Source organism: Microplitis demolitor, chromosome 4 (assembly GCF_026212275.2).
Source record: "Microplitis demolitor isolate Queensland-Clemson2020A chromosome 4, iyMicDemo2.1a, whole genome shotgun sequence".
NCBI lineage: Eukaryota > Metazoa > Arthropoda > Insecta > Hymenoptera > Braconidae > Microplitis > Microplitis demolitor.
The window spans coordinates 22,768,271-22,784,896 of NC_068548.1; the positions used below are offsets into that span (position 1 = coordinate 22,768,271).

The window sequence follows — 16,626 nt, forward strand, 5'->3', positions numbered from 1 at the left end:
GCATATATGGTTCATATATCTAAATTTGACGTACATGATGCATATATGGTTCATATATCAACATTTGGCACACATGATCCATATATGGTTCATGAGTGAAAATTTGGCATATATGGTTCATATATCAAAATTTGGCATACATGATCCATATACGGTTCATATATCAAAATTGGGCATACATGTATCACAAATTAAGCATATGTAGACCATATATGAAGCATATGTATATATCTGAATCATATACAGTTCATGCATAAGAATTTAACATATATGAAAATTAGGCATATATGATTTATATATGTATCATAAATAGAGCACATATGTATCATTTGTAAAGAATATATCGATTATATATAGACATGTGATCCATTTTTTACAGAAACTGATATTTTCCCGTATAAAAAAAAATAATTCAAAGTAAAACCTTTAAATTTTTACACTAAAAATATAATAAATTACAAATTTTTGATAGCATAAACTAACTCGGATTTCATCATCTTGAAATTTCCTCTCAATCTTGACCTCCGCTAGCCTTTCGTACTTACTGCTCGAGTAAATGGAATTTGTCCGTAAGATTTATAAAAAATCTATGAAATGTAAAAAAAAAAAAAAAAAAAAAAAAACAAAAACAAAAAAAATAAAAAAAAAAAAAAAAAACATAGTGTGATGTCCAAAACCGATATTTCTGCCTAACAATTTGATTAAAAGTGCTCAGCAGTTGTATATATCGACGATATTGATGACGAACTCCTTGTGAGCTCTAATGCTGTGTCTGCCGATGTCTCTTGAATAATGGGCTTTGTATCCGCAATAAGCGCAATGGAATCGCGGGGGCTTATTACAAATTTGCGACATGTGAGCTCTGCGAGACAAGTCTGTTTTGAAGGTTTTGTTGCAGTTTGAATTCATGCACGGAAATCTTCCTGCTATGCTCATTAATTTTTCCCGCGTCGGCCGCCCTTTATAATTGACCAATTTTATTCGGGTGAATTTTTTGTCTGTGAAACAAAAAAAAAACAAATAAATTGTTAGTATTTTCATTTTAAATTCATTTAGCCAGTCACTTACATTAATTTACTTTATAAATAAATTAATTAATTAATTAGTTAATTAATTAGCCTACAACTACTTTAGACAAATAGACTAGTAATTAGTATAGAAAATTGAGGTAAATTACAATAGATTGTTTATTAGAACAAATTTCGGTACAAAGAACTCAATAATTCCTGTAATTTTTTTGTTTTTTAAATAAATAATAAAATTAATGTTAATTGTTAGTAAAAGTCTTAATTACGTCATCTTGGATAAAAAAACGTAATTTTTCATTTGGATGTTTCCTCAGCGAGTGTTGTTTAGTCACATGTTTAAAGTGATGCCTGAAATCACAATGAAAACATTTAAACCGCGGGAATTTCCCGCACTCGTGTCTCAAATGCGCAACTAAATTCCGCTCATATTTGAATTTCTTAACGCAACTGGGACTCGGGCAGCTGTAAAAATTTATTTCCGACTGAGGACTGTAAAGCTCGATGATATTCACATGGAAATTCCCATGCTGGGAACTCAAATGTCTCTTAATATCTCGAGAATAATACGATGTATGGTCGCAGTAGCCACACTTGTATCTCTGCAGACGATTGCAGATGTCTCTCATGTGATCTTGACGAGATTCTTCATTTTTGAATGTTTTGCCGCAATTTTTATTCAAACAAACGAAGCGATTTCTAAATTCCATATCATTTTCCGCAAACTGATAAAAATTCGTGGCCCGCGTCAGCGGAATCGTGAATCCTGGAACATAAATTTTTTTTTTGTTAATATAATTGAAAGCACCGATTATTGACCACAAGTTATCTACTGCTATCTACAGTAATTATTTTTGAAAATTTTACCTCAATGGAAAAATTCGAATCTAAAACAAAAAATTTCAGGCATTTTTATATTTTTGTTGCAGGTTATAAATTCGTATACATGGTTATTATTTTAACAATTAGAAGCACCTTCTTAAGCATTAATCTAAAAATAACGATTATAAGGTTTTTTTTTTAAATTCATTACTTTAAGATCGTTTTAATTCCTCTTATTTAAGAAAGTATCAAATAATAACAAAAATAATAATTAATTAGCAAAACTTAACATTCGCATTTTTTCAAAACAAAACGTATTCTATCGGCAATCAATAATTTTTTATTTTCCAATTAATAACTTTTTGAAAATTACTTTCATTACTTTTTACTCGTTGATAGCCGTTCTAACCTAATCTTGGTCTCAAACACTAGACCTTTGCTTAATCAAACCCACGGAAAAAAAATTGTGATGTTCCGATCATAATATTGCAGTAAATATTGTAGTAGCCGGTATTACAAACTGTAGTAAATAGTACTGACAATTAAATACTGTAGCAAAAATTGATAGCATACTCTTGAAGTAACCTCGACTACAGTTCTTGTCGCACTGACGTGCAGGGAGAGAATGAACCTCGAGTTGCCCCCACTACCGAACCTTTTGAAACTACGCATGCGCGAGAAAAAGTGGGAGAATATTAAGTGCGCAGAATATATAGAATAGAGGCGACAACCGAGGTCTAATTTTCTTCCGCGCAGCTATGGCAGATCACTGATGTAAATATTTATATATGTATATATAACTAAAGAATATAAAGGATTACAGTATTGTTATTATATAGGAATCTATTCTATGCAAATACGAAGCTAATAAAAAATAATCAAGCCAATTGATTATTTTGTGAGATATCATGTCGTCTACTCAGTAAATGAACTGTCAACTTGCTCAGTTTTTAGCGTAACATAACGGAATACTTCATTAGGATGAACTTTATTGCAGTGAAGTTTTACGGTGGATTTAAAAGAGTATCGGTAGTCGCAATAGAAACACTGGAACATGGCTGGTTTACCGCATTCATATTTTAAATGTCGCTTAACATTTTGTTGCGAGCTGTAACTCTTGTTACAATTATCATTCGGGCAAGTGAAAACTCGTTTTTTGAAGGGGTTAAACAGTTCATCAACAATAGGTTCCGCGCCTTTGTGCTTTGCCGTCAAGTGAGCTTTAACGTAATTTTTGACCGCTGCATGGTAGTCGCAGTAACCGCATTTGTAACGCGATGGCTGGTTGCAATAATATCTCGTGTGGATGAAAAATGATTTTTTCGACTTGTATGTCCTGCCGCAGTTTGCATTTGGACAACAAAAATGCTGCTTTGCCACTTGCAAAAGTTTCTTCTTTGTTACTTTTGAAGAACCTTTGCTTCGCGTCAACATGCCGCAAGCAAGTGGATCATCTGAAACACAAAATTAATATATTAATTAAATAATATATTTATTTTTTTATGGTGCGTTATTTTTTTCCATTTAAATTTTTATTTAAAACGAACAGTTATTATTTTTTTTTTAATTAGGAGAAAGATCATTAATAGATTAGAAAGATGTAATGCTGACGTATTAGAATCGAAAAAAAAATTGTTGATATGAATTTGAACCATCAACCTCCCGCTTATGGAATCAAAATCTTGTAAATTTAATCGTAAGCAACTACAGAATGAATATTCTGCATTATTTCCGTAATGAAACATTTGAGTCAATGGAATTTTTCATGATTCTGAAGTTAGCAGACAGTTAAAAAATTTTGAATTATTTTTTCTACAATTTAATTTTAAAAAAAAGAAAAAATAAAAATATGCACATGTAGAGAATTTAAAAAACTATAGGTGCAATTTTTTTAAATATTTTTTTTTTTATTATTGATCGTGTAAAAAAAAATTCAAAAATTATTAGACGCCTGCTAACTTGAGTATCATAATTTTTCAGAGAAAATTTTCATTAGAAAAAAAAAAAAGACTTTCGTCACAAGAACTGTCACTACAGCATTTGTGTGTTGGCTGTATTGCCCCTGAATCAACTGAAATTTAAAATAAAAAATTTTAATTATAATTATTTTTCGAAATTTTTTTTTTCATTAAAAAATTTAATTAAAATCAAATCTTACCCATATAAAAAATAAATATCAGTTCAAATAAAAATATAAAATAAATAAAAATATAAAATGATGAATTTTATTGAAAAAATAAAAACAAATTTTTTCTTATGAAAATAAAAACATTTTTTTTTTTTTTAAATAATTAACTGATAATTATTATTCTTCAATTTTGATAAAGTGAAACTGTAAGTTTGCGTGCTTTGAATTATTATGCAACTTAACCTCATACTTGTAATAACTTTTGAATTCGCAGTAAAAACATTTAAATCTGGGTAGTTTGCAACAGCGATATTTCATATGAAACACAACTCGTTCCTGAGTCTCAAAAGACTTTGAACAATTTTCATTAGGGCAGGGAAAGCTGCTTTTGTTGAAATATTTATTGTTAAATAGTTCAACAATATTAAGTTTTAATTTACGATGTTTGGATGTTGAGTGCGCTCTAATATTTTTTTTAGTCGTCGAATAGTGGTCGCAATATCCGCACTTGAAACGCGGGGGCTGACTACAATGTCTCATGTGAGTTTGGCGGGCGCCAATTGTTTTGAACGTTTTGTCGCAATTAGGGTTCATGCAAGCCATTCGCGTTTTAACGACTTTCAAAAGGTCCTCGCTCGGTGATAAATTTTCATATTTGATCAGAACAAGGTGAGGATTTTTCACGTCTGAAACAGTAGAAAAAATCAAAATTTTCAATTTAAATTTTTAAGATCCATTATTTTAGGCCCGTTAGTATCAATTACGCTTGTTAGGTCCACAATTACATTAAATTATTAATTAATTGTTAGTACGCAACTACTGTAAAACAAAATAGCTTTTATAATATACACAAATTACATATATTTATATAAAAATAATTAGTTGTTATATTAAATAAAAAGCCATTAGAATTTATATTTCAAAGTTGGCGGGTATTGTTAGTGCTGACAACAAAATGGCGCCCAGACTGCTGATGAAATGGCGTGGAATTTGGTTTAATGTAACCTATAAATTTTCTTTAACGAAAAACAAAAAGTAATTTAAAGTGATAATAAATAAATATTTGAATTTAAATTATTCCCGCTATTTTTCAAATTCTCGTAACTTCTAAAACAAAAATAATAAAAATCTATTAGTCGTGTGCGCTTCAAATTTTTTACCGCCATTCGTATTCAAAAGATTCTTTTCGAGGAAGCAGACTTTCTCAGACTGAAAAAAAAATTTTTAATTAGTAATTGAATTTTATTTTTGATGAAATATTATATCTAAAAATTGATAAATTTTTTTAAAATTTAAATTAGCAAATAATTTTTTAAATTATTTTATTAATTCTGAAATACAATTTCAATTTTGGTTATTGCGTTTGCTTACAAACTATATATAAATACTTGAAACTTTAACCTAAAATAAAAATCTGAATATTAGCCTTCAACAAAATTATTTTTTACGAGAGTATAATTCAATAATATTCGACTCTAAGCCCTTATGCCGCGCATCCGAATGTCTTTTGACAGTCCAGGGTCCATAAGTTCTGTATCCGCAGTACCCACATTCGAACCGCGGGGGCCTGTTACACATTTTGCTCATATGAACTTGGCAGGATCTCATAGACACAAATGTTTTGTTGCAGTTTTTATTTTTACATGGATATCTCATCTCTTGTGCATTTGCAGTCCGCGTTTTTCTTCGTGATTTAACTTCATACTTAACTAACTGAATACGCGGAACTATGTCACCTGAAAAATAAATATAAATTTACATGTCAGTACAATTATTTCAAAAATAAATTTTTTCATTAATTCTAATTTATTTTATTTAGATTTTCAAAACTACATTTTTTTTATTAATGTTTTTAAAATGTCTGACTTAAAAAATGTCAAAATTAATTTTATTTAATTTAATTACAGTACACAATAAATATTAAGTATTAAATATTTTTTATGGGACACAACAGGTTAGTTTTCATTGAAAATTTCAGTTCCGGTTTTAAAAGGAGTTTTGTACAATTCAATGACATTCATTTCGTACGCTGAATGTTTTGCAGTTAAATGCGCTTTTACATTTGAAATTCTGTGGGATTTATAATTACAATAACCGCATTTGAATCGCGGCGGTTGATTGCACGTATATGTTACGTGAACTCTACGTGAATCTTCATTTTTAAATGTTTTATTACAATTCGGATTAGTGCAACTGTAACGAACTCCTTTAGCTTCAATTAATTCTGGATTTGGCGGTCTTCCTCTGCGCTTCCTTATTACCACAAGTGGGTTAAAAACTGAAAAATAAAAAAAAATTTCGTTAGTTCAATTATATTAATCACTTGCACGCATACTTTAATCGTAAATTAAAAAAAAAAATAATAGTAATAATAATTCAAATTACAAAAAATTGTTTTTATTTAAATTTACCATTACAAATTGTAGGTGAATAGGCTGTGTAAAAAAAAGTGTACATATTTTTAAATTTACCCGTGTCCCAATAAATTTTTAATATAAAACTGTGTGCAATTTATGTACAATAGCTATATTAATTATTACAGCAAAGCATTTTACCAAAAATATTTTTACTTATCCATAGAAAGTAAATCAGATATAAATTTATTCAAAATCATCGACTTGGTACAATAATTTTTTTTTTAACCCAGGTTATATTTCTACTCTCTAAACATGAATAAGTAAAAATTAATGAATATTCACTTAATTTACTTATTTATGTTTGGAGAGTAGCCAAAATGATAATAAATCCCCCCCCCCCCCGAAAAAGGCCCCGAAAAACTGGCGAGGTCAAAAAATGGTTGATAATTTAACCTCAAAAAACCCGAAAATCAGCTGATTCATATTATCCGCCAATTTTCGGGCTGTTTATTGAATAACAAAATTTCGGTGTATTTTCGACCAACTTTCGGGCGTTTCGGGCAAACAAAAGCTCTAAACGCAAAATAAAGACACAGACCCGATGCTTTACTCTACGAACTAGCGAAGTGCACTTGAATTTTTTGATAATTTCCATTTGTTTACGAGAAAAGCTTGGACAAAGTTCCTATTTAATGTACAAGTACAACATAGATAGTACCGTTTATCCAGTTGAGTGCGAATAGAGAAACAAATGAAAACGCGTCTTAATTGAAAAAAATTCTATGATTTTGGCAAAATATTTTTACCCGGGAAATTTAAAAAAAAATTATCAACATAACCCCCGAAAAATTTCCATTTCCCTCAGTTATCAATATCAACTTCGCAATCTTCATTATATTCTTCATATTCGTCATTATCTTCATCTTCTTCTTTAATCTGTTCAACAACGACACAATGAAAACTTTTTCCTGGATGTTTTTCTTTGCAGTGCTGCTTGATCCTCCTCTCATAATTTTTCTTATAATTACAGTAATAACATTTGTAACCCGGTGACTTTCCGCATTCGTACGTAAGATGTCGGGTCAATTCGCCCTTGACTTTGTATCTCTTCTCGCACCCGGAAGTCGGGCATGCGAAGGGCCGGGCCTGGTCAATGCGATGCGTGTGCAGATCAACGTATCTTATTTCGGAGTCTTTGTGCTTCGAATTCAAGTGTCTCTTCACATGCGAAGAGTGATTGGATCTGTAACTGCAGTACGCGCACTTGTATCTCAGTGTCTGCATGCAGAAATTTTTGATGTGATAACTGCAGTCTCGTTCCGTTTTGAATGATTTCCCGCAGCTGTCATTGGTGCACAAATACCGCCTGTCTTTCACAGCCAAAAGCCTTTTTTTCTCGGGTAGTTTTTTTTCCTTACCCAAGATCCTGTCGCTGCGTTTGCGCACTGGAACATAAGGAGAAAAAAAATATTTCAAATTAGTTTTTAACATTTTCAATTACTGTCACTATTTCTAAGCAAATTTTCCTTCTTTTCCACTTAAATAAATTTTATTTACTCAATTTCCCTGTATGAAAAATTTTATTTATTAAATACGTGTACAAATTATTCCTCCCCCATGACAATAAACTGCAATTTTTTTCCTGGATGTTTAATATGCGAGTGTAACCTAACTCTGTCTTTAAAACAATTTTTGAAATCACAGTAAAAACATTTAAAGCGGGGGGATTTATTACACTCATACTTAAGATGTCTTGTTAGTGTGTACTTAGACCGGTAACTTTTGAAGCATTTTTGATTAGGACAAATATAATTGCGTGTTTTAAGCGAACAATAATTTTGAAATTTTTTTATTTCGGAATCAAATTCACTTTTTACGTCTTCTATTTTTATTTTATCTAAACCAGATTTATTTCCTGCATCAGTTTCACTGGACTCCGATTCTTCAAGACGATCGCAGAGATATTGAGAGTGATAACTGCACTCTTCTGCTTTGGGAAATTCACGATAACAATTAGTATTCGGGCAAACGAATATTTGGTCTTTAACTTTCAAAAGATCCAAAGCGGCCGAGAATTTCGGAAGCGTGACCCAGATCTTCGGACTTTTCACTTCTGAAAAATGAAAAACAAATTTTTTATTAGAATTTTTTTCTTAATATTCAATTTCAAATCGCGTGCATTTACTTTTACTTACTTATTTAAATAATTTTAATTTAAACAACCAAATAAAATTTTTTTTCACTTTCCTCATAAGAAAAGTCACCGATAATTTTTAGCCATCACTAAAAATCTAATACTTATAATTATTTTAAATTCAATTAAACTGGGATAAAAAAAATAATTTATATTTTTTTATATATATTTAATATATTAAATATTTGATACAATAAAACATCGGTAACTTTTAGATTTTTTAATCATTAGCCTCTTAGTTAATTAATAAAATTTTCTTAATTACTTTAGTTTAAAACAATTATACGGAAAAATAATTCAATTGACATACAATTTCCTGACTGAGCCTCGTTCATTTCTTTAAGTTAGAATGTTCCAGCAAGAAAGTGTACTTCAGTATGACTGACCCTCTACCCCCACTCCATAAAATAGAGTTTTGTTAACAGGCATGCGCATGCGCATTTTTTATTTTATGGAGTGGGGGTAAAACGGGCTACACTAAGGTAGCCATACTGGCACATGGCTCATGATAGCCAACATTAAGAAAATGTACAATCGCTCTTGTAGATGTTTCCAATCATTATTTTTTTCCATGTAAAATTTAAAATTTTGATTTTCCACTAAAATACTTTCTTATTTTTTTTTTACGTCAGATTCCATTAAATCTAAACTTTCACCCCCATTACAAACTACGCTGCCCCCCCCCCTCATACACATTTGCATGTTTTTGTGTACAAATAAATACATTATCCATATAAATTCAACAGCGCATGCGTATAGTTTACAATTCAAAAAAGAAAGGGTCTATAGTTCAAAATTTCACCCCTTCATCGACTAGCGGTCAGATTTAATGGAATTCGACTGTATATTCATTAGTTTCCATGACTAAAATGAATACTTATCATGGAAATTGATTTTATTCATCAGTTTTATTACTATGATACTCTTTTTTGACATCAAGATGTTTATGAGCCAAGTGTTTATTGATAGCATGCTTAAAGCTAGTTTTATAATCGCAGTAAAAACATTGGTAGCGCTGAGGTTTGCCGCACTCATAATTCATATGCGTGGTAAGATCCCGTTTGAATTTATATTTTTTACCGCAATTAGGTTTCGGGCAGGAGAAAACACGCGTGTCAGCATGAGGGTTGTAAAGTTCGACAACTTTAACCTCGAAGTCTTTGTGCTTGAAACTCAAGTGAGACTTAATGTGGCTCGTTTGATATGATTTGTACTCGCAGTAACCGCATTTGTAGCGCAATGGCTTGTTGCATTGGTTTTTAGAGTGAGAATTGCATTGATACTTTGTTTTGAAAGTTTTTTTGCAATTAGGATTCGGGCATGGGTATCGTCTTTCCGTAGATATCAATAAATTGCTGTCTGATAATTTTCCTTTCAGTTCAGACAAAATTACCTCAGGACCCAAAAAATCTGAAATGACAAAAAATTACCTTCCGTTAGTCGAATTTTCAAATTACTTATATATTTGTTCATATTATTATTATTTATTATTAATTAATAAATGAGCGGGAAAATCCTGACCTGCAAAAACCTAGAGAAAATAATTTTTAAAATTATCGTTACGTAAAAAAAATATAATTAATTAAGTAACCAAAATTTTTACACTTTATATTGAAAATTAGGTGGTTAAATAATTAAAAAAAATTTTATTTAAAATAATACATGTCAATTACCCACACAATATTTATCAGTAATTAGTATAATAAAATTAAAATTTTAATTGATTCACATAAATATTTATTGTTTTACCATTAGGTTTATAATCACGATGACAAAAGACACTTTTTAACAAAAAGTTTTTTATTTTTTACTTGTCGAAGATTTCAAGTCATAGAATTTAATATGAAGACCTAAATAAATATTATTAGTATACCACAGAATATATATTAAGATAAATATACGTAAGAATTATATTAGTAACTAACGCGAGCTACGATCTGGACTTGTCCCAGAGAGAGACTGAACTTCGAGTCACCCCCACTACTGATTATTACTAAACTGAGCATGCGCAAGGAAAAGTGGGGGAACATTTAGTACACACAGAGTGGGGGTAAAAACTAAATGCAACCGTACACTCTCTCGCATGGACAACTTTCAGTCTGCGCTACGAAGTACACAAATGTTTCGACTTCGATTACTCGACTACACTCTATTGATAATTTCAAATTTAACTTCTTGATTAGGATGTTTCAATTTACAATGAGCTCTAATACGATTTTTGAAATTATTTTTATGATCACAATAAACGCACTGGAACCGCGGGGGTTTCCCGCACTGATAGTTAAGATGTTCAACCAAAGACCTTTTGTATTTGAAACTCTTAGTACAGTTTTTAGTCGGACAGAAGTAAGCCCGCGACACAACATGGGGGTTATAAAGTTCGACGACTCTAACCTCAAAGTCTTTGTGCTTAGAAATCGAGTGGCACTTAATATGCTGGCTCGAGTACGATTTGTAGTCACAGTAACTGCACTTATATCGCGGCGGTTTGTTGCAGTAATTTTTCATGTGTCTATTGCACTCGACCTTTGTTTTAAAAGTACTGTTACAATTCGGATTCGTGCACGCGTACCGCTGTTCCTTCACGCACAGCATCCCCGAGTCTGATGATCGCCCTCTGGATTCGACGAAAACCAACTCCGGGCCGGCATATTCTGTAAAATATAAACATATCTTTGTTAGTAAAACTATACTTCATTAATGTTATAATTAGATAATTACTGATAAACAATTAGCCCTTTAATTATTTACACTGTATAGTGATTCGATACAAATTTATTTTTATTTTTGTTATAATCGTATACATTTTTTTAGAAATATTTTCTTGACACTTAAGAAAATTTGAAAAACATTTTTTTTAATTATTAATTATTATTGTTTTTGTAATAAACAGAAATACAAAATTAAAAATACGGAACTTGGAAAAAAAAAAAATTATGATAAGGTTTCAAAACAACATTCTTCTCTTGGGTGTTCTCTAACCCAATGCTGCTTAATTACATATTCAAATGAAGTTTTGAAATCACAATAGAAACATTTGAACTTTGGTATTTTCCCACACTCGAATTTGCGATGCTGCTCTAAATTGTAAGTACTGTTGAAAGTCTTCTTGCAATTTTCTCCAGGACATGAAAAATTTCGGGTTCTAGAAAGAATATTAGGCCTGAAAAATTTTTCGATTTTCATTTTCTGCTTATCGTGCTTCCGAAATTGGTGAAGTTTTACATCCGAAGGAATGTGGGCTCTGTACTCGCAATACCCGCATTTGTATCGCCGCTGTTTGTTGCAAACATTTTTTAAATGATAATTCAAATTTCGTTCATTAGTGAACGTCCAGTTGCAATTTTTGTTCTCACACTGATACTTTTTTTTCTCAGGTGCTTCAATTCGATCCTCCTTTTCGAGGTCAACTTCAGTCACCAGAGCTTTTGTCTTCGAAGGAACTGAAAATAAAAAAAAAACGAAATTCGGTTAATAAAATTTTGGTAAAAATAATTATTCAATTTTTGACTAAAACTAAATTAATAATTAATCCCGTTAATTAAAATTAATCATAATAGTAATATTAACTACTAATTGAACCGAAAAACGAAAATCATCCGGAAAATTTGTTAGTCAACTGAAAATACAAAAAAAAAAATTATAAATAATTTTTTTAAACACTTTCGAGTTTGGAAACCAGCCCAAATTTTTGCTAACCGTAAAAAAAAAAATATTTTTTACCAGGATTTTTAGTTTCGCAATGAAATTCAATTATATTTCCAAACACATTTTTGAAATCAGAATACAAGCATTGAAATCGCAAAGCTTTCCCACGAAAAGTTCTACAACTTAAAAAAAATAAAAATTTAATTAAATCAATTGCGAAAAATTAGGACACAAATTAATTATAAAAACAGAGCCGAATTTTTTTATTAATTATTTCCATACAAATTAGTAATAAGTCATTTTATAGGTACAAAGGATATTTCCTGGCCTTGATGTTTCAGCTTACAATGAAATCTCATACGATTAGGAAATATATTTTTGAAATCGCAGTAGGAACATTTGAACCGCGGGGGTTTCCCGCACTCGTGGTTAAGATGGGTCGTCAAATTACGTTTGTATTTATAAGTTTGTGTACATGTGGAATTGGGACAGGTGAACACAGTCTTATTCAAAAAGACGATTTTTGATTTTAAGTGCTTGTGTATTTGCCCTAAGTGATTTTTTATATGCGACTTCTTGTGCGATTGATATTCACAGTAACCGCACTGAAAATTCAGTGGCTTACCGCAGTAAGTGTTACTATGCATATCGCGAGATTTAATAGTAGGATACATCCGTTGGCATTTTTCATTTGTACACATGTATAATTTTTCTTTTATTCTCAAAAGTCCTCTGCTAGGTTCAGGGTTGATTCTTGTCAGTATTATCCTCGGGGTTGATGCTGAAAAACAAAAAATTTCTTTCATTAGCGAAATTTATATAAAAATGAATATATATTCTACTATTAAAGCGCAATTTTTTTTTCATAACCTAAGTCTGGTTAATCAAATAAATAGTAATCGAAATTTGAGTGTTTATTTGCGTCAAAAAATACATAGATTCAAAAAAATTACTAACTAATAATACAAATATATTTGGTATTAATTTAAACATCATAACCTTAATACAAATATTTGGTCTAAGTTTCAACAATTATTTACTGTCTAAAAAAGCTATTTTTTTTCTAAACTATTATTTACTACAAATAATTGTTACATAAACCCTGATTATGTCCTCAAATACTTTCTTTTACTAGCACCAAATTTATAAAATGAAATTATAAAGTCTTTTAATAGAGAGTAAGTCGCATTCGGGAACAGTCGGAAATTTTCGGCTTTCATCGGTAATGTGAACCAATGACGTGAGATTAGACTCGATTTTTATAAGTGGGGGTAAAAATCTGCGACTTACTCTCCTGCTCGGCAATTTTCGTAAACTATACTGTCGAAGTTCCCTAAAGTTGCGTTCTGTGAAGTTCCTGAAGTCAGAATACGTTTTGTATTTTTCTATCTGCAATTTTTGAAACAAATCGAAACACAAGATTTTGGCGCCAAATTTAAATATTTGAAATGATTTCAATACCCGCGCAGAAAAAGAGCAACTTTAGGAGGCTTCGACTGTAATATTTCGAATACACATAAAAAAAAAATAATAATAACATGAATTTTATAATTTCTAACATATGACAAAGTGAAAAATGGAAGATGGCTTATATTTACGCCTCTGGGAGTTCAGATTTAATAGTACGCTGCTTAGGACAAAAATTGTACATTTCAATAACCTTTGGATTAAAATCCCGATGTTTCGCTCCCGAATGTTTCTTAACATCTTTTCTGTAATGGGATTTGTACTCACAGTAGCAGCACTTGTACCTCGGAGGCATGTTACAAAAGTACTTAGAATGTCTTGTACTAGTTTTCTTACTATTAAAAGTTTTGTTGCAATTAGGATTAGAACAAGGGTACGGTCTCTCTTTTACCGCACTCAGCAATGTCCTTACTGGCTTCAAACGGGGGTAAACGCGTCTGTTAGTGGCGATACACAATTTAATAACAACCGGTTGAGAATCTTTATGTTTAGTAATGCAATGTCTTCTAATGTCGTTTGAATAGTGCGATTTGTAGCTGCAGTATCCACATTTGAACCTTTCCGGTTTGTTGCATATATATCTGGCATGATAGTCACAATTTTTGTAGCTTTTGAATGTCCTGTCGCAGTTGGGATTCGGACAAGCGAATCTTTCTACCAAAGGTCCTTCCGCTTTTTTATTCAAGTCGCAATTTATTCTAGTCAATAACACGCATGGATTATATCTCCCATCTGAAAAATTAACCAAAATATTTATTTATTAGTATTTAAATTTTTATCAATTATTTGCATCAATATCTAACACTTAATTAAATATATGTAAGTTAAGGAAGATGACTAAAATCTAAAAACAAAAAAAATGTTATTAGTAAAAAATTTGGTAAAATTATAAATTTTGATAAAAGCGGACTTTGAAAAAAAATATAATTATTAATACTAAAAATTTCAAAGAATTTTTTATTGATCATTGTCGTGATACAAAGACAACTATACTTTCAAATTAATAATAATTTTGTTACTTTTCAAAAAAAAAAAAAAAAATTATGCTTCCAAAATTTCAAACTGAAAATCTTCATTAATATGTTTTCTCTCCCAGTGTTTTTTGATGATATGTTTATAGCTATTTTTGAAATCACAGTAAGAACATTTGAATCTCGGAGGTTTGCCGCACTCGTAATTGAGATGGGTCGTCAGATTGCATCGGTACTTGTACTTTTTGCCGCAGTCAGGGGTCGGGCAGACATGAATACGCGATTCTTCCCGAGGATTATACAATTCGATGATACCAATTTCTTGGCCCTTGTGTGACTGCCCGATGTGTCTTTTCACATTCGCCGAGTGAAAAGTCCGGTACTGACAATACGGACACTTGTAACGCGGCGGCTTATTGCAGCGGTTCTTTATGTGAAAATTACAGTCAGCTTCGTTTTTGAAGGACTTAGCGCATCCAGGATTAGTACAAGAAAATCTTTCTTCTCTCACAGTCAGAACTTGTTTTCTTCTTTTGCTTCCTTCTCTCGGTTCTTCATTTAGAAAATTACTTTTTGATTTTTGTACAGCTTCAACTTCTTCTTTTACTACTTCAACTTTTTTTCTTATCGCCTGCCCACCAAATTTCGCCGAAATTTTGCTTGTCTTATTAATTGATTTTTTTATTTTCGCCGATACCCTGACCAACTTTGACGCTACCACTCGTGGATTTTTTCTCGTCACTAAAAAAAATAAAAATAAAAAAAAAAAATATATAACAGCTGATTAATAATTTTCAATTTTTAAATTTAAATTAAACGCGCGCTTTTAAAAAAAAAATCATGTTAGTTATTGCAGTGTAATTAATGACCATGCATTATTTAACGAAAGCACAAATATATATAAATATATATTTGCTGATATTTATTAATCGATATTTGCAAAATAAAAGTACAGCTAAAAATTACGAGCGCATGATATTAATATACAAATCTTTGTGTTTAACAAGAGAATGTGATTTAATATTTGTAGTAGAATGTGATTTGTAATTGCAATGCCCGCATTTGTATCTCGGTGGTTTGTTGCAAAGATTTTTAATATGATAATTGCAGTCGCTTCTATTTTTGAATGTCTTCTTGCAATTTGGATTCGTGCAAGCAAACTGTCTTTCTTTTCTCTCCAGGTGGCGCTGCTTGCCCCACAATTGTTCGGGATATTGCCAGAAATATGTTTCTGAAAAATATAAATGTTTTAAAAAATTAGTTATATATTTCTTCTTCACTTCTGAATTTAAATACTCACAAAATATCATGGATTCATTTTATTTTCTAGGATAATCTAAATAAAAAAAAAAAAATAAATAATAATAATAATAAATGACTAATAATTATAATGATGATATAAATAAATTTGCATTTATTACAAATATCAGTTACATGTAAATTTTTAAAGAAAATTTTTTTGAATGTCTTAAGTACAAAAATTATTATAATATTTAGTCAACGTTCATTATAAGCAACTTAACCCTATTGTATTTTTCATTACTATTTAGCCCCTCCTCCCCTACTTATTTGCACTGATCATTGACTTTATTAACGTACGGAAAAAAACGTATAATTAAATCTGCAAAAGAATGGGCATTTCTCCCACTACTTATCTATAATGAAGTCCATGAATTTTCACTATCGCGCATGCGCAGGAATGCCTTGATTGTAGAAAAATGGTGGGAGAAAAGCCCATTCCTCTGCAGACTCAACTATATCTTTATATTGTCTATGTGGAACATAACCTAAAATCATTAATGGACCCGATAACTTTTACTACTCCATAAGTCGAAGATAAAAACGTTCAGTAATTTTAAATTTATGATAACATATTTTAATTATGGAATAGTAACTTACTTTCACCAAAAGTATAAACTATAGGATCCTATCAGTGGTTTCAGATAATTTTCCACTAGCACATGAAAAAATTATTATTGTTCAAAAGGTTATGAGGTCACAGTAAAACTGAACC

The 16,626-nt window shown here is 30.7% G+C and overlaps 1 protein-coding gene across 21 annotated transcripts in view; it reads right to left on the minus strand.

Moving 5' to 3' along the window:
- The window catches only part of LOC103576317 (longitudinals lacking protein), a 145,662-nt gene that overhangs the window by 52,601 nt on the left and 76,435 nt on the right, over positions 1-16,626 (minus strand). The window contains exon 7 of one of the 21 annotated variants that reach the window (XM_053738344.1): positions 4,051-4,661. The exons of 16 other annotated variants lie outside the window; for them this stretch is intronic. In XM_053738344.1, the coding sequence (XP_053594319.1) occupies positions 4,153-4,661 (509 nt within the window). In that variant the 3' untranslated portion in view covers positions 4,051-4,152. Of the gene's footprint in view, positions 1-4,050; positions 4,662-6,930; positions 7,778-11,445; positions 11,970-13,753; positions 14,374-14,667; positions 15,354-16,626 lie in introns of those variants that run through there. 4 more of the 21 variants (XM_053738324.1, XM_053738342.1, XM_053738323.1 and 1 more) reach the window with 4 other exon arrangements.